The following is a 23,185-nucleotide window of genomic DNA, read 5'->3' as shown; positions in this document are numbered from 1 at the left end:
GCACAGCTAACAGAGCTGCTGTCTGACATCTCCTGTGACCTAGGTTCAATCCTGACCACCTCTGACCTTTTGGGTTTCCTCCAGGTGCCCTGGTTTCCTTCCACATCTCGAGGAGGTATGTCCCGTGTGAGTGGAAGAATTGATTGAAATGTGCCAAGAAAGGTTTATAGGGAAAATTAGAGGGGGGACAGAATTGGTTTGTGAGCTGGTACAGACTCGATGTGCCGGATGGGCTCATTCAATATTGTTTAGAAATACCTTTCGAAACATTTGCTCAAGAAAAGTCATTTCTGATGTAATGTGAATGGAATGACTTGGCTAGTACCTGAAATGGTGCATGAAAGTTTTGCATTATATGCGTGTGCATTTTTTTAAAGAGTAAAGCACATTTTTTGAAAAACCAACACACCAAGTACACCATAACAGTGAAGAAATGAGGTACTAACAGAAAATACGAAACAATATACGGTCAAAGTCCAATCTCTGCCTCACTTGAATGGCTGTTTAGGTTCCTGTGTGTTGGTGTGGGAGGTGTTGTAGGGACAAGTGTTGCACCTAAACCCGCAATATCTGTACCTTGGCTTTGCTGATCCATGCAAAGGGTGGTTATAGAACTGCGGCTTCAAAGACTTTGGGAAGCACGTGGCTGTGAAAGGTGAATGCAATGAGGAGGCTAACAAGCAAAGATACTAGAGGAGCAAGATGGACCACTCCATCAAAATCGCCTATGCTGAACTGTAGTACGCAGAACGTCCGCCATTTTAGTAGGCAAAACCCACCGTTCGCTCTGCCTCTCGCAGTGTAATCAGTGTTTTGGGCGAACAGTATGTGTGATGATACCATAAAAACGCAGAATATACCTCATCTATCAATTCACAGATTTTTGTTATTTTTCTTTTTAAATGTTTCTGCAAGTTTCTGCCTACTAAAATGGCGCCATGACATACTATGTTTTTTAGGGTCGAGTGGCCTATCTTGCTCTGCTCTATTATCTTTGCTAACAAGCCACTTGACCATGAGTGGTGAGAGTGAGTACAATTCAGGCCAAAAACTCAAAATGTAAACTCATCTGGCCTCACGCATTGAACTGAAGACCTGTGGCTCTGTCCAAACATCGGTGTCCCTAAACATTTTAGTTTATTTTAGTCTAGAGGTACAGTGCGGAAACAGGCCCTTCGGCCCACCGAGTCCGCACCGACCTGCGATTCCTGTACATTAACACTCCCCTACACACACTAGGGCCAATTTACAATTAAACCAAGCCAATTAACCTACAAACCTGCACGTCTTTGGAGTGTGGGATGAAACCGGAGCTTCCGGAGAAAACCCACGCAGGTCACAGAGAGAACGTGCAAACTCCGTACAGACAGCAGCCGTAGTCAGGATCGAACCTGGGTCTCTGGCGCTATAAGGCATCAACTCTACCGCTGCGCCACCGTGCCACTCGCTTCAGTTTCTTCATTTCTTCAGTTTCAGTTTAATTTATTGTCACGTGTACCGAGATGCAGTGAAAAGATTCTGTCTCACTGATTATCTCACCTGCACCTCTGCCATTTGGAGAAATTGAGTGATACTTTGAGTTACATGGTTAAAGGTGGATGTGGATTAGAATTAAAGAAAGTAAAACACATTCACGCACTTAAGTCTCAGGCAAAAAAAGGTTAATAAGGCAGTAGTTTCTTGAACTTGAGCTGTGGGTAGTTTAACAAGGTGTTATGTCTTCCAGTTTGTTGGCAGTAAGTATCTAACACAATTTTTTTAACTTTTGGTCCTTTTTGTTAGACTATGGTTCCACAGGCATTGGTTGATTGGTTAGCCATTGTTTCAGGACCAACCTAGTGATTACTCAAATCAACGTAAGAGTGAAATTCGTGTGAGAACTTGCGAGCAAGAGTGGGATTTATCATTCCAAAGAGGCCAATCTTGTTCTCATCTCTCACCCATGGAAGCACACTTCCAGCAGGGGTAGATGCTTAGCATGCGGCAAGAGTCAAGAGAGTCTTGATTGTCATATGTCCCACAATAGAACAAGGAAATTCTAACTTGCATAGAATTCTTGCTTACTTACTTACTTACATACTTCTTACTTACTTAGACACCAGGCATGAGTTTACTTTTGGTTGATTGTGAATTGTGCCTCGGATTGTGGTGTTCTTGTCTCTGAATCAGATTCTGGCATCAAGCCCTACTCCAGAAACTTGCACACAAGGATCCAGCCAGTACAGATAGCAGCAATATCTTGGAACCAATACCTTTCAGACAGTACAGGTAGTGCTGACATCTTGGAACTGATAAGCGCCAGACTGTCTTGATGGATTGAGTTGATTTATTAATTGCAAGGTACAGCAAGGATACAGGTCGTTTGGCAAACCGAGTCCATGCTCACCGTTCGCACTACTTCACACTAGTTCCATGTCATCCCACTTTCTCATCCACTCCCTATGCACTCGGGGCAATTTGCAGAGGCTAATGATCCTATAATCCCGCACGACTGTGGAAAGTGGGAGGAAACCAGAGCACCCGGAGGAAACCCACACATTTACAGGGAGAACGTGCAAACGCCACACACACATGAGCACCCGAGGTCAGGATCGAACCGGGGTCTCTGGCACTGTGAAGCAGCAGCTGTAATAGTTGCACCACTGTGCTGCCCAGTGACCTTTCATTGTCTCTGGCATTCAGTGTAATTTAAAAGCCATTAAAGGGTTGACGGTGGACATGCAATGGAAGGCATTTAAAGGTCGCATGGATGAACTACAACAAGTGTTCATCCCAGTTTGGCAAAAGAACAAACCAGGAAAGGTAGTGCATCTGTGGCTAACAAGGGAAATCAAAGGGCTTAATTAGGAAAGGGAAAATAGATTATGAGGGAAAACTGGCAAGGAACATAAAAACAGACTGCAAAAGCTTTTATAAATATGTCAAGAGAAAAAGATTAGTTAAGGCAAATGTAGGTCCCTTGCAGTCGGAAACAGGTGAATTGATCATAGGGAACAAGGAGATGGCAGACCAATTGAACAAATACTTTGGTTCTGTCTTCACTAAGGAAGACATAAACCGTCTGCCGGTAATAGCGGGGGACCGGGGGTCTAAAGAGATGGAGGAACTGAGGGAAATCCAGGTTAGTCGGGAGGTGGTGTTAGGTAAATTAAATGGATTAAAGGCAGATAAATCCCCAGGGCCAGATAGGCTGCATCCCAGAGTGCTTAAGGAAGTAGCCTCAGAAATAGTGGATGCATTAGTGATAATTTTTCAAAACTCTTTAGATTCTGGAGTAGTTCCTGAGGACTGGAGGGTAGCTAATGTAATCCCACTATTTAAAAAGGGAGGGAGAGAGAAAACGGGGAATTATAGACCAGTTAGCCTAACATCGGTAGTTGGGAAAATGCTAGAGTCAGTTATTAAAGATGTGATAGCATTACATTTGGAAAGTGGAGAAATCATCGGACAAAGTCAGCATGGATTTACCAAAGGCAAATCATGTCTGACGAATCTTATAGAATTTTTCGAGGATGTAACTAGTAGAGTGGATAACGGAGAACCAGTCGATGTGTTATATCTGGACTTTCAGAAGGCCTTCGACAAGGTCCCACATAGGAGATTGGTGTACAAACTTAAAGCACACGGTATTGAGGGTTCAGTGTTGAGGTGGATAGAAAATTGGTTGGCGGACAGGAAGCAAAGAGTAGGAATAAACGGGTCCTTTTCGGAATGGCAGGCAGTGACTAGTGGGGTACCGCAAGGCTCAGTGCTGGGACCCCAGTTATTTACAGTGTATATTAATGATTTGGACGAGGGAATTGAATGCAACATCTCTAAGTTTGCGGATGACACGAAGCTGGGTGGCAGTGTTAGCTGCGAGGAGGATGCTAGGAGGCTGCAGAGTGACTTGGATAGATTAGGCAAGTGGGCAAATGCATGGCAGATGCAATATAATGTGGATAAATGTGAGGTTATCCACTTTGGCGGCAAGAACAGGAAAGCAGAGTATTACCTGAATGGTGACCGATTGGGAGAAGGGGAGATGCACCGTGACCTGGGTGTCATGGTGCACCAGTCATTGAAAGCAAGCATGCAGGTGCAGCAGGCAGTGAAGAAAGCGAATGGTATGTTGGCATTCATAGCAAGAGGATTTGAGTTTAGGAGCAGGGAGGTTCTGCTGCAGTTGTACAGGGCCTTGGTGAGACCGCACCTGGAGTATTGTGTGCAGTTTTGGTCTCCTAACCTGAGGAAAGACGTTCTTGCCTTAGAGGGAGTACAGAGAAGGTTCACCAGATTGATCCCTGGGATGGAGGGACTTACATATGAGGAAAGACTAGATAGACTGGGCTTGTACTCGCTGGAATTTAGAAGACTGAGGGGCGATCTTATAGAAACATATAAAATTCTTAAGGGGTTGGAGAGGCTAGATGCGGGAAAATTGTTCCCGATGTTGGGGGAGTCCAGAACCAGGGGTCACAGCTTAAGGATAAGGGGGAAGTCTTTTAGGACCGAGATGAGAAAACATTTCTTCACACAGAGAGTGGTGAGTCTGTGGAATTCTCTGCCACAGAAGGTAGTTGAGGCCAGTTCATTGGCTATAATTAAGAGGGAGTTAGATGTGGCCCTTTTTGCTAAAGGGATCAGGGTGTATGGAGAGAAGGCAGGTACAGGCTACTGAGCTGAATGATCAGCCATGATCATATTGAATGGCGGTGCAGGCTCGAAGGGCCGAATGGCCTACTCCTGCACCTATTTTCTATGTTTCTATGTTTCTATGTTTCTAAAATATTAAGGTAATTAATTTTTTTAAATTAAAAAAACTATTTCAAAAAAGAAAATCAAACATAAAAATTAATAACATCAAAGCATGTAGTAAGTTAATCACTTCTGTCTATGTCTTCTCATATTAGCCATCCCACAGCACTACCACGAAGATGACCAGGAGAGTATCCTTGCTAAGTTGGCCAATATTTTCCCTCGGTCACAATTTCTAAAACAGATTATCTGATTATTATTCTCTTTGCTGTTCATGAGAACTTTCTGTGCACAAATTGGCCACTGCCTTTTCTGCATCACAACAATTAATTTGCTGCATAAATATTGCATGGCCATCAAAAACATGGGATGTTCTGAAATCCCTATGAAGTTGACTATATGAGTACATCTATTTTTCTCTGTCACCTATGAGCCCTAAGGGCAATAATAGCAGTCCCAGTGGTGTCTAGTAGACTCAATATAGACTGGGACTGAATCTAGACTTTCCTGTTTGGTTTGGCTGAGCAATTCAGAAAGCGAACTTACTTGAGTCATTGGAACATGGTTAAAGATTTGCATGGCAAATTATCGCACTAATACCTGTTTCTCTTCCCCCACCTTAGGAAAACTGATGACGGTTGGGACTCTGGACCGTGAGAATCAAGCTGTGTACAACCTGGTTGCAAAAGCATCTGACGGGAGCGGCCTATATTGCGAAGCAGATATCAGCATTGTTCTACAGGATGTGAACGACAACCCTCCCAAATTCTCCGCCTCACAGTATGCGGTATCTGTCTTTGATAACACCACTGTTAAGACCCCTGTGGCAGTTGTCCATGCCAGGGATCCCGATATTGGTAAGTGGATCAATCATTGTGTTTGGTATTGGATTAAGAATCCCAAATAGCAAGTGTCCATATTTGGCTTCGTAAGTCGGCCCTCACTCACCTGTGAAATTCACAAAGGTGGTGCATGTATTGGCTTAAAGTCAATTGGTTTGCTTTTAGCCAAAGAGAGTAATGTAATATGGGTGCCCATAATCTGAAACAAAACAGATACAGCTGGAATCATTTGGCAGGCAAGCTAATATATGTGGAGAGCATAGACAGGCCAACGTTAATGATCCCTGAGAGTTGAGAAAGAGCCAGTCAAACAACTTCCCATATTGCTGCTACACCCTCACAAACGTAAACATCAACTGTCAGGAAACAGGACTGCAATAGTAACGTGAAATTACCCCATTCACTAATGATACCTTGATTATAATAAACAGAAGCAGTAACTTTATCTACCCCCCTCACTTATTTTCCGATTATATTAAAATGCATGTTTACTTATTATTTTTTCTGCTTTGAAGAAGGATCTTCACCTGAAATATTTCTTCTTCCCAGTGTCTCATTAACTATGCAATTCAGACTTATTTATTATTATTACTAGGGGTGTTATACCATTAATGTGCACTGATTCTCAAATCTGTTCATGGCTATGCTGTACCCTTCATTTCACATTCAGGCTAGTCGGGGTCTGACTGAATATATGGGCATTTAACCAATTTGTATTCTGAACCACCAAGGAATAACTAACGATAGACACAAAATGCTGGAGTAACTCAGCGGGACAGGCAGCATCTCTGGAGAGAAGGAATAGGTGATGTTTTGCGTCGAGATCCTTCTTCAGACTCTTGTGATTCTTCAGATTTTGTGATGGGCTATTCTTCAGAGGAATAACCAAAGTCAACTGTATGGCATGCACAACATAGGATAAATCCCAGGCCTTCATTGTCCTTCCTGGCTTAAATGAGAAACCAAGCGCAGACTGGGCGGTCGTTATGCTGAACACCCACGCTCAGTCCGCCTTTGCCCACGCGATCTCCCGGTTGCCAAATAATTTAACATCCCTTCCCATTCCCATATGACCATTCTGTCAGAGTGAGGCCACAAACAAATTGGAGGAATAGCACGTCATAATTCGCTTGGGCAGCTTACAACCCAGTGATATGAATAGTGATTTCTCTAATTTCAAATAACTCCTGCATTCCCTCTCTCTGCGCCCATCCTAGTCATCTTGTCTTTTCCACTGTTCGCATCCATATATTCTTTCGTTATGAACTCTTTCACAGCCAACAATGGACCACACCTTGGTCATGTGAAGAAGGGGCTCGACACCTATACCTTGTCTTTAACTGCTGCCTGACCCGCTGAGCTACGCCAGCATTTTGTATTTAACTTCTTGGCTGGATATTTTAGTTTGCTTTTGGTTGACCTATTTTTTTTTCCATCAATAGGTCGCAATTCGGAGGTCACATACACCTTAGTGGAATCAGCAAATGAGTATTTCTCCATAGATGAACTCTCTGGTGTCATCTACCTGGACAAGTCATTGCACAAGGAGCAGCAGAAAACCTTTAACCTTATTGTTCAGGCCAGAGATCATGGTCTTCCACAGAGCCTGTCTTCATTTGCCACTGTCATAGTTTCAGTCATCGGCATTGAAGAGTTCATCCCTGTCTTTATACAAAGGGAGTATGTCGCCACTGTCCCAGAGGACATGCACAATGGCGAGCAGATACTCAGCGTGTCAGCGTTAACGAGAGATGCCACGAATGATGCGCAGATCCTTTACACCATTATGAATGGCAATGAGCACGGCAAGTTCCGCATTGATTCCAAATCAGGTAAATATACAGGGGTTAACATTTTTTAATTGATCATCATACTGCCGTCATTGGTATAGTACGCAATAGTATTACTCCATCATTGAGCTTGCCATTGTGCTGTGTAAATATTGTTTGTCTTCTTCATAAGTTCATAAGTGATGGGAGTAGAATTAGGCCATTCGGCCCACCAAGTCTACTCCTACTCTACATTCTTGGCTGTACATCAGATAGATTTTATGTGTAGGAAGGAACTGCAGATGCTGGTTTACACCGAAGATGGACACAAAATGCCGGAGTAACTCAGCGGGTCAGGCAGCACCTCTGGAGAAAAGGAGTAGGAGACGTTTCGAGTCGAGACGCTTACTTCAGACTGAGTCTGGGGAGAGGAAAGCTAGGGATATGAACAGGTACAAAGAACAAATGAATGAAAGATATCAAAAGAACAAACCAGAGCCAGCACCCATGATCAAGGAAAGGTGGAGCCCACAATGGTCCATTGTTGGCTGGGAAGAGGTGATAACAAAACAATACAGACTGAAACTAAGCAGGACGACAGTGACACTAGCAGGATGACTAGGGTGGGGAGGGACAGAGAGAGAGAGAGAGAGAGAGAGAGAGGGGGAATGCAAGGGATATTTGAAATTAGAGAAATCAAAATTTATATCGCTGGGATGACATAAAACATAAACATAAGTTTGTTATCAACTCATTATTGACCAAGGGACACCAATAAATGAAGGGCTTGGGGTTATGCAGTAAAATAACACAGTTAAAGAGATAAAGTGCTCAGGTGGCATCTCTGGAGAAAATGGATGGGTGACGTTTCAGGTCGGGATCCTTCTTCAGATTGGAGGACAGGTCAACCAGCCTGAAGCATGACCTTCCCATGTTCTCCAGAGATGCTACCTGACCAGCTGAGTTACTCCAGCACTTTGTTTATTTTTTTTGTAAACCAGCATCTGCACTTGCTCGTGTCTACAAAATAACACGGTTGCTTGTTTCACCAACACGTGGAAAGAATTCTCACTCATTCTTAGGTAGACACAAAATGCTGGAGCAACTCAGCGGGCCCATTCCTTCTCTCCAGAGATGCTGCCTGTCCCGCTGAGTTGCACCAGCATTTTGTTGTCTACCTTCGATTTAAACCAGCATCTGCAGTTCTTTCCCACGCATTCTCTCTCATTCCTTACGTGTATAGACGGGAGAGCATTGTGTCACATGGAGCAAAGCATAGAGCATATCACTTTACTGCAGACTTACCTAAACATTCTGAAGCAGTTCACTGCCTCAGGAAATATATTGTTTTATATTCAGTACTCGACTTTTCTCTTTGAGCTTTGAACACGCAATTAAACCCGGGCAGGGTGTCATTCCAGACCTGGGAACACTTGCACCAACTAAAAGTGTCCATTCTTTTTTGTCTGCCTTGAGTTGCAGTTTGTCAAACATGCAATTAATATGCATCAGTACTTGGATGGCCTAAATATTGCCGCAGGTCGGTTAATAATGTAGAGGAGCCAAAATTTGCTGGGTGTGTAGGAACATATTGCACACTGCCTCTTCTGCAAGTAAAGACAGATTTCTACTTTCTTAAAATTGCTGCCTTTCAGTGAGGCATAACGCCCATGCTCTCTCTGTCAGTGTTAAAGACCATCCTCAAGGAAACACTGTGCAGTCTGAGAAATGTTCCGACTTCCCACTGTAGAGACGAGGCCATATATTAAATGAATGCCACATTCACTCGGACAGTTAGGGGTGGCACGCTTAAGCAGTGGGAGAGTTGCTGCCTTACAGCTCCAGAGACCCTGGGTTCGATCCTGACTATGGGTGCAGAGTTTGTACTTTCTTCCTGTGACTGTGTGGGTTTTATCTGGGAGCTCTGGTTTCCTCCCATATTTCAAAGGCGTGCAGGTTATGTAGTTTAATTGGCTTCCGTAGAATTGTAAAATTGTCCCTAGTGTGTATGATAGTGTTGGTGTACGGGGTGATCGCTGGTCGACGTAGACTTGATGGGTCGAAGAGCCTGTTTCAGCGGTGTATCAGTAAAAACTAAAGTTAACTTTCTGAACTTCGGTACAGTTCACTATATATATGAAAGTACTTTGAGAGGTCCTGAGGGATTTGTTGCTCTTCTTTAAGAATTCAGATTATTTTATAAGTCACACCAGTGGAGTGGAGAAATGGCAGATATTTTTTTTAAATTGTGAAATCTATTGATGTTAATCCTTTCCTAAGAAGATGCCATATCTGTTGCTGTGTTTAGGAGCCATGTACATGAATGGGAGCCTGGACTATGAATCCTGCCCGGAGTATTACCTGTCAATTGATGGCAACAGGAAAGGAAAGCCTTTGCTCAGTGATACAACAACGGTAATCATCAATGTCACAGATGTGAACGACAACCCACCCACGTTTGGCCACAGTGTACATGCTGCCGAGGTCAGCGAGGATGCTCCACTGGGAGAAATGCTCCTTAAAGTAAGTGGAAAAGCAAAACCTTGACAATTTTGCTGTCATCAAATTGTTTTCAGACTGGAGCACATGAAAGAAACTGCTCTTGAAATGTAGCACTGATAATTTATCGCAATAACAACACAATCTATCCTGGTGATAAATTAGTTAGACACCAACTCCACCCCATCTGCCTCAAGCTTATAAACAGCTCGGGTATGTAAGGTCGAGCTATACCATCCTTATTTCTAAGTCCCGTGCCTCCTTCCTGCAGAGAAATCAAATGTCTGATCTGTGAAAGGTCAGATGGAATATTTTAAAGGTAACTTTCAGTTGCATAATGAAAATAATCTTCGTGATTCTTGCCAACCCCAACAAGAAAGTTATAATTAAATGTCTGACTGGCGTGAGATATCATTGAAATATCAAACAGCCAACAGAAGACTTGGGGAGAGTTATCAGTTATTATTGTACTCTTGTCAAATGTTTAGAGGTGAATTCAGCCAGTGACTGTAGTGTCTGTGAGCTCACTTGTGCTTCTGCTTGTATAAGAAAAGAAACAGAGTTAGAATTATCACTAAAGGCTGAGGGGGGAATCTCATTGAAACCTACCGGATAATGAAAGATAGAGGAGTCATAGAAAGAGTGTTTCCAATAATGGGAAGAGTCTAGAACCAGAGGGCACAGCCTCAGAATGAAAGGATATACCTTCAAAATGAAGATGAGGAGGAATTTCTATAGCCAGAGGGTGGTGAATTTGTAGAATTCATTGCCACAGATGGCTGTGGAGGCCAAGAAATGTTTAAGGCAGAGGTTGATAGGTTCTTGATTAGGAAGAGCTTCAAAGCTTATGGCTAGAAGATGGCTAGAGAATGAGATTGAGAGGGAAAATAGATCAGCCATGATGGAATGGCAGTGTTGACTCGATGAGATGAATGGGTTAATTCTGCTCCTATGTGTTAAGGTTTTATGTTCTTAAAAACCTTTACTGAAGGTTTTGCTGAATAGGGTAACGATGAGTTGGAGGGCAGCTTCTGAATGTCCATATCTGCAATTATCATCTGGATGCTGCAGCTCTCTAATGGCAGGTGGACCTTCGGTCTGGAGAGAAGGTAACAAAGGATGAACAGTTTCCTATTTGGGCCAGTGTTTAGACCAGTGGGAAGCCATTTGGAGGTGAGGTGCACTATTGAGGCAGGAAAGATGGAGGAGAGCATCATGTGGATAATGCATGTTGGATTGCCAGCAATCTGAACAGAAATTATGTCTGTAGTGATCCCTGTGGTTAAACTCACGGCCTGCATTGTTCTCATATTTCCTCACAGCAAGTGGAGATCTTAATCTCAGTGACGTGAGAGGACGCTGGCGTTGTTTGTTCGCCGCTTCTCACCACTTCTATTTTTGGATTAATTTTGCCGTTTTTAAAAAAAAATCTCAGATTTAAAAAAGTCTGTCTGCTTAAACAAATCCTTCTGCTTGACCTGGTATCATCTGCCCAGCTCTTCCACCGCTGCCTCCGCACCCTTGGACTCCGCACCCTTGGACCTCTCACTCCTGTCTGTGCTCCTGTCTCTGCTGGCTTGGACTGCTCCCCTGTGGGTTACCTGACAGCTAGCGCTGACGTCATCAAATCGCTAACGCTAACGCTAACGCTGACAGCTGCCTGGCTGCCTGCTTGCCTGCTTGCCTGGCTACCTCCTCTGCCTGCACGTCCTCAGCTCCCTATTAACCCTTAGGCTGCTCAGCTTCCTCGGTCCTCATAGGCCTTGCTCTGGATCAGCCTGTTGTGCCTGCTGTGACCTTTTGATCTCTCTGGGCTCTATGCTCCTTCGCTCCTGCCTGGCATGGCACTGAAGTACTTGGCTGCGAGGCTGCTCCAGCTCAACAACCACTCCACTCCGCCATGCATCTCTGCCATCATCAACCACGGACTTCTACGATGACCCAAATACATCCACAGAGGCTCCGGTCACAAGTTTGTCTACTCCCAGACCGGTCACTCCATCCCTGCACTCTGGTCAGCTGATCGGACTTCCACTCGTCCATTACGTCATCGCAACAACGCACACGAGCGTGCCCCCTGTCTACAAGCCCTGGCTAAATCACCCGTGTCCATCCACACCACACAAAGCAACATGAAGCTCACTCTGCTCAACATCCGGTCCCTCAACAATAAAAGCCTCATTCTGAATGACTTCATCCTGGAAAATAAACTGGATTTCCTCTGTCTGACAGAAACCTGGCAACAACCTCTGGATTACCTCCCACTCAACCTCACTACACCCAACGGATACTCCTACATCAATAAACCACGCTCGGAAGGCCGAGGTGGTGGGATTGCCGTAATTCACCGACAGGACTTCAAGATCAACCTCATCTCCATCTCATTTGCTCCTTCATTTGAACACTTGGCTTTCAAACTCTCTGGCCACACAAAATTAGTCATGGCAGTTGTCTACCGCCCTCCCAAACCACACCCATCATTCCTTTCTGACTTCTCTGACTTTCTGACCCAGTTCTGTTCTCTCTCCCCCTCAATCCTCCTCCTCGGTGATTTCAACATCCACATGGACTCCACTGACTCCACAATAACCGCTGACTTCACTGAAATACTCAACTGCTTTAACCTCACTCAACACGTCAATTTTCCCACCCATAACCGTGGACACATTCTGGACCTTGTCTGCTCCACTGGACTAAATCTACATCACCTCTCTGGCTCCGACCCCACCCTCTCTGATCACTTAGCCATCACCATGTCTGTCAACATTCCCACCCCAGCTCCAAAGCAAAAACGCAAAATCAACTTCCGCAAGCTGAACTCTGTTTCACCTACCTCGCTCTCATCCTCCCTCTCTGAAATAATGTCCACCTCTCCCTTCGTTGACCTCCACAGCCCCTCTGACCTCACTGACTACTACAACCGCACTCTCTCCTCCTGCCTCGACCAGCTTGCACCTATAAAAACCAAAACAGTTTCCTTCACCCACTCTGCTCCCTGGTTTACCCCTGAACTCCGCGTGATGAAAACTCATGCCCGCCAACTTGAAAGACTCCGCAACAAAGCAGGTCTCACAATTCACTCCCAAGCCTACAAAGACCACATACAGCACTATAAAGATGCCCTCTCCCGTGCCCACTCCACCTACTACTCTCAAATAATTCACTCTGGCTCCGGAAACCTCAAAACACTCTTCTCTACAATAAACAAACTCCTCAGCCCCCTGGACACCATCTCCCAATCATTCACAGTTGACAAATGCACCACTTTCCTTTCATTCTTCCAAAGCAAAATAGACAACATCTACAGCACCTTAACCACCAACGCACCTGCTCCCCCTCAAACCACCTGCCCCCCCTTATCCTGTCAGCCCCTGCCTCAGTTCTCCCCAATCTCCACCACCGACCTCTCTGACCTCTTCACAGGAATAAAAACTGCCACCTGCTCTCTGGACCCCATCCCCTCCAGCTTTGTCAAGGCCTGCCTTCCTGCTCTCTCTCCACTTATCACTGCAACAATAAACTCCTCCCTGTCCACTGGCATCATCCCGCCATCCCTCAAAATCGCTGCTGTCACCCCCATTCTGAAAAAACCTGGTCTAAACCCTGACACCCCAAACAACTTCAGACCAATCTCCAACCTACCCTTTCTGTCCAAAGTTTTGGAACGTGCTGTAGCTTCCCAACTCAAATACCACCTCTCTACCAATAACCTGTATGAAACTTTCCAATCCGGATTCCGCTCAAACCACTGTATTGAAACTGCGCTCCTCAAAATCACAAACGACATTCTCCTCCTCCGACGCTGGCAACCTCAACATCCTCATCCTACTTGACCTCAGCGCCGCCTTTGACACCATAAATCACTCCATTCTCCTCACCCGACTTGAAACCTCCCTTAACATCATCGGCACAGCCCTATCCTGGTTCAAATCTTACCTCTCTGACAGACACCAGTTCATCTCCATTAACAATTGTAAATCCCCCACCGCTCCTCTCCCCCAAGGTGTCCCCCAAGGCTCAGTCCTTGGCCCCCTCCTCTTCATCCTCTACCTGTTCCCCCTTGGTCAATTAATCCGCCGTCATGGTCTCAACTTCCACTGCTTCGCCGATGATATCCAGCTCCTCATCTCCACCAAGTCAATCTCCCCCACCACACACTCTACACTGACAAACTGCATCACTGAAATAAAATCTTGGCTTCAATCAAACTTCCTCAAACTCAATTGCAACAAATCTGAAATCATCATCATTGGTCCAAAAACGCTCACCAAATCCACCCAAAACTTCATCCTCAACATTAATGGTCTCCCAGTATCCACCTCACCTCACATCCGGAATCTTGGAATCATCCTTGATCAAACCCTCTCCTTCGACAAACACATCAAACACATCACAAAGACAGCCTTCTTCCACCTCAAAAATATTGCCCGTCTCCGTCCATCCCTCTCCTCCACAGCTGCAGAAACCCTCATCCACGCCTTCATCACCTCCCGTCTGGACTACTGCAACAGCCTCCTCTATGGCGCACCCTCAAAAATCATCAATAAACTTCAATACATTCAAAACTCCGCTGCCCGTCTACTCACACACACCTCGATCCGTGACCATATCACCCCCGTCCTTTATAAACTCCACTGGCTCCCCATCCCCCAGAGAATCCAGTACAAAATCCTCCTCATAACATACAAAGCCCTCCATAACCTGGCCCCATCCTACCTGACCGACCTCCTCCACAGGCACACTCCCACCTGCACCCTCCGCTCTGCCGCTGCCAATCTCCTATCCCCCCACATCCGGACCAAACTCAGATCCTGGGGGGACAGGGCTTTCTCCATCGCTGCTCCCACCCTATGGAACTCACTACCCCAAACCGTTAGAGACTCCTCCACACTCACCACATTCAAAACATCATTGAAGTCTCACCTGTTCAGTACTGCCTTCAACCACTGAAGGTCACCTCACCTTCTGTTTCCTTTCTCTGTTCATTTATTTATTTACTTATTTATCTATTTATTCATTTCCCTATGTTCTCATAATCTCTGTAAAGCGTCTTTGAGTATATGAAAAGCGCTATATAAATAAAATGCATTATTATTATTATTATTATTAAGCGGTGTTTTACTATTGACTCAAAGATCAGAAAGATTTTGTTATCACAGCACCTCGTATTTTTCTCATATTCTCTCAAAGCGTAGTAGAGGACCATTGAGCCATTGGCGTGTGTTTTTATTCCATTTTTTGAACACATTGAAAATCTTCTGTTGTGTTTTCTCAGGTGACGGCTTCTGACAAGGATGGACCCCTTAACAATCTGATCCATTACTCAATAGTTAATGGAGATCATAACCAACATTTTACTATTGACTCGAAGAATGGGGAGATTTTGTTATCACAGCATCTTGACAGGGAGGAGGTATGTACAAAGACATTGTAGCGGCCAGCTTCTCGTCTATATCAAAATGGCCGAAGTGCTGAGAAATCGAAGCAATAAGCCAATGTCCTCCCAAGGGAATAGGCGCAAGGAAAGATTCATTGCTAGTCTGGTTGAGAATATTGCCCTTTTGGAACAGGTTGTAGACCTCATCAGAATAGTCCTCACGGGCGGCACTGTGGTGCAGCTAGTAGGGCCGCACCCTCACAACACCAGAAAAAAGCTGACCTTTACGCACTTTATGAAAGAAATATGTTGGCCACCATAAGAGGGATTTGGTTCAAAGTATTCTTGCTACTGCGGGTCGGATCCTGACCTCGGGCGATGTCTGTGTTTGCACTTTCTCCCTGTGACTGCGTGGGTTTCCTCTGGGTGCCCCGGTATCCTGCAACATCACAAAGACACAGATAGACACAGAATGCTGGAGTAACTCAGCAGGACAGGCAGCATCTCAGGAGAGAAGGAATGGGCGACGTTTCGGGTCGAGACCCTTCGTTAGTCTGAAACTCCGGAGATGCTGCCTGTGCCGCTGAGTTACTCCAGCATTTTGTGCCTATCTTCGATTTAAACCAACATCTGCAGTCGCCTCCCTGCACATCCCAAAGACGTGCAGGTTTGTGGGTTTATTGGCCTCTGTAAATTGACCCAATTGTGCAGGCAGCGGATGTGGGATAACATAGAACTAGTGTAAACAGGTGATGGATGGCCAGTGAGTACTCAGTGGGCCAAATGGCCTGTTTCCATGCTGTATCTTTCAATCAATAAATTAATTTAAACCTTGCAATGGGCTGGAAGAATTTTTCTTCTATCTTACATCAGGATTCAAAAGATAAGCAAAAGGATTTGATCAAGGTTTCTTTTTGGCAAATTGTGACAGGTAAAGGGATAGGAAACTCCCCTCGGTCTGATCTTTGTGTTTACTGAAGAATGTACATGATTGCCATGTATTATTAGCCAATATTCCATTATTTCATTTTTTTTAAATTTATGAGTATTCTTCATCGTGTCATGGCAAAATTGATGTCTTTTGAAGCTACATGAGCATGGAAATACTTGACTTGATGTGACTCTCACTTTCTTTGCACTTTTTTAAAATATATACAGCATCTTAGGTGCAAAACTCATTTATTATTTATTAGTTTTTATTGGTTTTTATTGATATTGGTACTTATTGTGTTGGTTCCTATGTCTGTGCGATTGTTTTTGGAAGGTTTGCACTGTCGCACTGTTTCAGATGTAGCACTTCTAATTTCGTTGTACTGTTCGTACAATGACAATAAAGGCATATTATTATTATTATTATTATTATGGCTTACATATCCAAACGTATCTTCGGAATAGGGCGATAAATTATCCTCCCCCATTCACCAGGACATTTTGCTTCAGTGTTGAGGTCATTATGCAAATGTTATTGTCAAGGGCAGTGGATTAAATTCTACTGATGGAAGTTCCTACTGTAATTTTGAAAGCTGGTGTTTATGCGCTTTAAGAAAAAATATGTTGATCGTCATCCTAGACATGTTGAGAACAATCCCAACATTTGTCCCCTCCCCGAGTGTATCTCAACTAAATCAGCTCAGACTAATAAAACTGAGAAACATTTCATCACGTTACAGAACATTATCACAGCATTATCGCAGCACTCAGAGGATTCAGGTACAACATACCATTGAAATGACATTTGGACAGGTATAGTGTTGCAGTGGTAAAGTTGCTGTCTTACAGCACCGGAGACCCGGGTGCGATCTTTACGACGGGTGCTGTCTGTATGGAGTTTGTATGTTCTCCCTGTGACCATGTGGGCTTTTTCCGGGTGGTTTCCTCCCACACTCCAAAGACGTGAAGGATTGTTAGTTCATTGGATTTTGTAAATTCCTTTAGTATGTAGGATGTGAAATTGAGATTACATAGAACTAGTGTGAACAGGTGATGGTTGGTCAGCGAGGTCTCGGTGGGCCTCTAAACTCAACATGAATGGAAACAGTTCAGAGGGACCTGGGTCAAATATGGGCAGACGGGGGACAAGGCTAAATGGGCATCTTGGTTAGCATGGATGAGATGGGTCGAAGGTTCTGTTTCTGAGCTATATGACTTTATGATTCCTTTGTTTCAACAGCATGGTAGAAATATAGTACAAGTATTTGACAATTATATTTTTATAACTGCAACTTATTCCAAGACATGTGTTGTGCTCTTTCCCTAGATATCCAGTTACTCCTTGGTTGTCCGGGCCACGGATAATGGCGTGCCCCCACTGTCCAGCGAGACCACTGTAAACCTCCAGGTGATAGATGTGAATGATAATCCACCCACGTTTTTTCAGTTCAACTACAGTGTGGTTATTCAGGTAGGATTAATGTCTCACGGTTGCAACTTCAATGAAAGAAGTACATAATTGCCTAGAAATTGGATACATTTGCTGGTCTGGAGCAGAATCCCTCTATTTTCAATCATTTGCACGCATTCTTGACATTAATTCACCATGGATGGGGCATTTCCATGCATCATTCAAACTAATTTCAGGTTTTATTTGCACTTCATATTCCGGAGAAGCATAGCTACAGCATGGAAAATGATCATTTGTTCCGTTAAGTCCGCATCATCTCTCTATATTGGTAACCTGTATGTGCCAGCCAGTCCCCCAGAGTAGATCCCAGAGCTCTAATTCATGAGATACCATTGGGCTTGTTCCAAAATGCACCGTCCCCATCTTACCACATCTCTGTTTTCCATATCCACCTACATTTTCCAAGACAGTACCACAAATGCATGGTGGCACGGTGGCGCAACGAGAGAGTTGTTGCCTCACAGTACCGGAGACCCGGGTTCAATCCTGACTACGGGTGCTGTCTGTACAGAGTTTGTACGTTTTCCCCGTGACCTGCGTGGGTTTTCTCCAAGATCTCCAGTTACCTCCCACACTCCAAGACGTACAGGTTTGCAGGTTAATTGGCTTGGTGTAAATGTAAAATTGTCCCTAGTGCATGCAGGGTAGTGCTAATGTAGTGCTAGTGCAGCGGGGATCGCTGGTCGGTGCGGACTGAGCTGGTCGAGTGCTGTATCACTAAACTAAACTAAACTACACTAAAATGCACCTGATCCCTTTACTGATCCAATGCGTTGTGCAGCATCTGCCTGTCAGACAGGCAACTGCTCTCTATGAAATACATAGGTTGGATTTTAATACTTCTGGAGAGAACACACTTGTGGCTTTTTAATGTAGCATTATCACTATTCACAGCACCTATTTAGCAAACCAGAATAATTAAAGCCCAATTTCTAGGCAATGCATTTTATCACTGACAAAGTACTAATACCTTGCATTTATATGGCAATTTTAAACATAATAAAACATCCCAAAGCTTGGTGCTGTAATATTAGCGTGCAGTTACGTCACAACAAGCCATCCGTTTGGATAGTTGATCAAAATGTTTTTTAGACAAAGAAATAGGTATTAAGGATTGTCTTAAAGGAGGTAGATAACGAAGGAGAATAAGGGAGAAATTTGCAAAGGACACAACCCAGGCAGATGCAGATGAAGACACAGCCGAGAGTGGAATGAAGAAAGTTAGGATGGGCGGAATTTTGAGAACTGGAGTGATCAGGAGGTTTGTAGGCTACAGGAGGTTAAAGACCTTGTAGAGATTTGAAACTAAAGTTAAGAATTGTAACATTGAGGTGCTGCCAGACTCCAAGCCTTTGCAGTTTGGCAAGTTGTATTGATGGGTTATAGGAGCAGCACGTTAAGGACACTTTAAAGCTGAGCGCATCACTCAGCAAGTTTCCTTCACTCTACCAGTGTACCCTTTGTATATTGTAGATTTAACCTGCCCGAAACATTGATCTACAATTTTGGCGTCTGTGCTACGCTTGGGTGGTCATTTAACAAGTACAGATTTGCAACAAATGTGCACAAGAAACAAAATAAACTTAAATCAGCTTAAAATTACAAACTAAAAACTGAAGATTAAGTAATTGAAAGGGAAGAGTTGGCAAGGTGTTTGGGGAGAACTTCTCATATTCAACCACGACGGAAATTCAGAGAGAGAATTGTAAAACCGGGATAGACACAAAATGCTGGAGTAACTCAGCGGGTCGGGCAGCATCTCAGGAGAGAAGGAATGGGTCTCGACCAGAAACGTCACCCATTCCTTCTCTCCTGAGATGCTGCCCGACCCGCTGAGTTACTCCAGCATTTTGTGTCTACCTTCGATTTCAAACCAGCATCTGCAGTTTTTTTCCCTACACTGTAAACCAGGGTTGCTGACTTTGAACCAGCTGTAATCAGACAGTACAAACCTGACTGGTTGCATTCCTAATTTAGTACAAACATGAGGTGCAAAATGTGGGCAGCATCTGTTCCAAGCTTTTGATCTGTTCTCCTTATATTGCTGAAATGTCAACATCAATGAAGCAACACTGACCAATTTTTGATAAAGATACCACAATGCAGAGGGACCTTGGAGTGCAGGTACATAGTTCATTGCCAGTGGTATCACAGATAGATTGGATGGTGAAGAGGCTTTTGGTACATTGGCCTTCTTCTGTCAGTGTATTGAACATAGAAGTCAGCACATTATATTATAGTTTTACATGTGAGGCCATATTTGGAGTATTGTGTTCAGTTTTGGTCACCCTGGCATAAGGAAAGATGTCATGAAACTGGAAAAAGCACAGAGATTTATGAGGATGTTGCTAGGATTTGAGGGCCTGAGCTGTAAGGAAAGGTTGGGTCGGCTTGGATTTTATTCCTTGAAGTATAGGAAGCTGAGGTGTTATCTTATAGAGGTGTATAAAACCATACGGGGAATCGGGTCAGGGAAACCAGAATCAGACTATGTAGGTGTAAGATGTAAGGAAGGACAGGATTTAACAGCAATCCAAGAATCAACTGTTTCACTCAGAGGGTGCTGGGTATATGGAATGAGCTGCCGGAGGAGGTAGTTGAGGCAGGTACTGTAACTGGATTTAAAAACCACTTGGACAGGTAGATAGATCAGTAGGAAAGGCTTAGAGGTATAAGGGCCAAATGCAGACAAATGGGACTAGTTTAGATGGGGCATCTTGGTTGGTCGGCATGGCAAGTTGGGCTGAAGGGCCTTTTCCCATGCGGTGTGACTTTTATGGCTGTGATACCGATCAAAGAAACTGCAGACTATAAATTGTTTCTCCATTCTCAGGAGAACGAGCCTATTGGCTCAGGTGTACTGCAACTGTTGGTGATAGACAGAGACACTGCCATCAATGGACAGCCATTCCTTTTTACTATCACCGCTGGCAATGAGGATAACAACTTTCACATCGACCAACATGGACTGTTGAAGACCCAGGCACGTCTCCTACAGAAAGTGAGAGAGCAGTACATTCTACAGGTCCAGGTAAGTTAACCACGACATTCTACATTCTGCTTCATCCTTTCCTACAGCACAAAGTGTTAAGGTAAAATCAAAGGAACGTCTGGTTCCAATGAAGTTAGGTGTCATTTCATCATATCAGTTTTTAAGAACGATGAATGATGAAGAATGATTATATTCCCTCATGATCCTGCGCTGCTGGTGCTGAATAAACAGAGGGCAATCTCCATTGTTCGACACTCCTGGCAGTACATTGACTCATGCCATCGGATCCTTTGAGATACAACGGCAGATTATTTCTACTGCAGCAAGCAGCATACCTGCAACCTGTTCAGACACATCCCTAACTAACCCTGGCATTATTACAACACAACAAACAATGCACCATTCATCTGCCTCCTTACTTAAGATCTTGCCTCATTCTTGCACATAAAATTATCTCATTAGTACAGATATGTCTTTCTGAAAACAGATTATTTCAGTAACAGGTACAATACAACTATGATTTATACTTCTAGGAACCCCTTTCACTAAAATGTCTACTGGCTGGAGCACTGTGAATGGGAAGGGATTATAGGCTGGGTTATGACATTAGATAGATTCTGTTGATTTACCAAATGAAAGCCTCAAATAGTTGGGTACTGCCTGGCTTTGGCACAGGTTCTGCACTGTTATCCAGATTGCTTATTCACTAAATCCGGCCCGTCCTAATTTCAGCAAAGATAAGGAAGTGAGCATTGATGAGGCTTGTATACATTGGAATTTAGACGGTTGAGAGGGGATCTTATCGAAACATATAAGATTATTAAGGGGTTGGACACGTTAGAGGCAGGAAACATGTCCCCAATGTTGGGGGAGTCCAGAACAAGGGGCCACAGTTTAAGAATAAGGGGTAGGCCATTTAGAACGGAGATGAGGAAACACTTTTTCAGTCAGAGAGTTGTAAATCTGTGGAATTCTCTGCCTCAGAAGGCAGTGGAGGCCAATTCTCTGAATGCATTCAAGAGAGAGCTAGATAGAGCTCTTAAGGATAGCGGAGTCAGGGGGTATGGGGAGAAGGCAGGAACGGGGTACTGATTGAGAATGATCAGCCATGATCACATTGAATAGTGGTATTTATTCACAAAATGCTGGAGTAACTCAGCAGGTCAGGCAGCATCTCAGGAGAGAAGGAATGGGTGACGTTTCGGGTCGAGACCCTTCTTCAGACTGAATAGTGAATACTTCACATTGAATAGTGGTGCTGGCTCAAAGGGCTGAATGGCCTCCTCCTGCACTTATTGTCTATTGTCTATTGATGCAATGATATATTAAAAACTCTGCGCTTTCTTCAGGTGACAGACAATGGTTGGCCACCTTTGTCATCCTCGTCCTTTATAAATATCCGGGTGATCAAGGAGAGTCGGTACCCTCCGTCTGTGCAACCGCTGCAAGTCTTCATTGTTACCACAAGCAGCAAGTTCCCAGGAGGATTCATTGGAAAAATCCACGCAACGGACCTCGATCTACACGACACTCTCACCTACAGCATGGTCCCGGGCTTCGGCCTGAATAACATGTTTGCCATTGGCAGCACAGATGGCAAAGTGCTGGCACAGCAGGCCTTGGAGACGGGGCACTACCTGTTCAATGTCAGTGTCTCCGACCGAAAGTTCATCACCACGGTGGAGGCACAAATACACGTCATGCATGTGACGGCAGATACGCTAGACCAGGCCATTCTGGTGGAGCTGGCCCAGGTTACACCAGAGAGGTTCATCAGTGAACACTGGTGGAACTTTCGGAGATCCCTGGCAGGTCTCCTCCAGGTTCGCAAGAACTTCATTGACCTCATCAGCTTGCAGCCAGCTCAAGGCTCACCCAACCTGGATGTGCTCCTGGTGGTAAAGAAGTCAGAAGAGTCCTTCTATGAACCCAGCGTTCTGAAGGAGAAGTTCATCTCCTCTGCTGCGGATTTGGAGAGGAAGGGTGAAGTTCACATTGTTAGAGTGGCTCACCACTGTTCTGATTACTACTGCCCCCAAGAGCACTGCCAAGGAAACTTTCAACTGGACATGGGAAATGTGTTCACATACACCACCGCCATTCTGAGCTTCATCATACCTCGCTACCTGCACCATCGCACCTGCTCATGTAATGGTAAGATATTTTTGCATGAAAATTAAATCAAAGATTCCCGTCCATTTTCTTCTGTTTATCCTCTTCTATGGAGGATGCCAACCATAGGTCGGTGGTTACAGTGCCTTCTGAGAATCAGTGGGTCCCCACACATATACATGAGCACACAACCTTGCAATTCAGTGCACTGTTGAGACAAGGGTGCATTCCCCAAGTGATGTTGGAAGGTTATCCCATGACGAATATCATTAACACATTGCCTGGCCATTTAACTCCATGGAATCTTGCATAAACTTCCCTTTACAATGATAGAGTCAATGATAGAGCACAGTTTAGTTTAGTTTAGTTTAGTTTAAAGATACAGGCTTTTCAGCCGACTGAGTCCCCACCGACCAGCGATCCCCGCACATTAACACTATTCTACACACACTAGGG

The 23,185-nt window shown here is 44.3% G+C and overlaps 1 protein-coding gene across 1 annotated transcript in view; it reads left to right on the top strand.

Annotated features, from left to right (window-relative positions):
- Positions 1-23,185, top strand: part of LOC144600221 (protocadherin Fat 1-like) — a 119,849-nt gene that overhangs the window by 66,041 nt on the left and 30,623 nt on the right. Inside the window, exons 12-18 of the mRNA XM_078411753.1 lie at positions 5,361-5,594; positions 7,022-7,411; positions 9,657-9,871; positions 15,123-15,260; positions 17,482-17,625; positions 20,459-20,656; positions 21,967-22,771. Of these exons, the coding sequence (XP_078267879.1) occupies positions 5,361-5,594; positions 7,022-7,411; positions 9,657-9,871; positions 15,123-15,260; positions 17,482-17,625; positions 20,459-20,656; positions 21,967-22,771 (2,124 nt within the window). The remainder of the gene's footprint in view (positions 1-5,360; positions 5,595-7,021; positions 7,412-9,656; positions 9,872-15,122; positions 15,261-17,481; positions 17,626-20,458; positions 20,657-21,966; positions 22,772-23,185) is intronic.

Source organism: Rhinoraja longicauda, chromosome 14 (genome assembly GCF_053455715.1).
Source record: "Rhinoraja longicauda isolate Sanriku21f chromosome 14, sRhiLon1.1, whole genome shotgun sequence".
NCBI lineage: Eukaryota > Metazoa > Chordata > Chondrichthyes > Rajiformes > Arhynchobatidae > Rhinoraja > Rhinoraja longicauda.
Note: the sequence above shows the minus strand (reverse complement) of the source record. Positions and strands in the feature narration are given on the sequence as shown.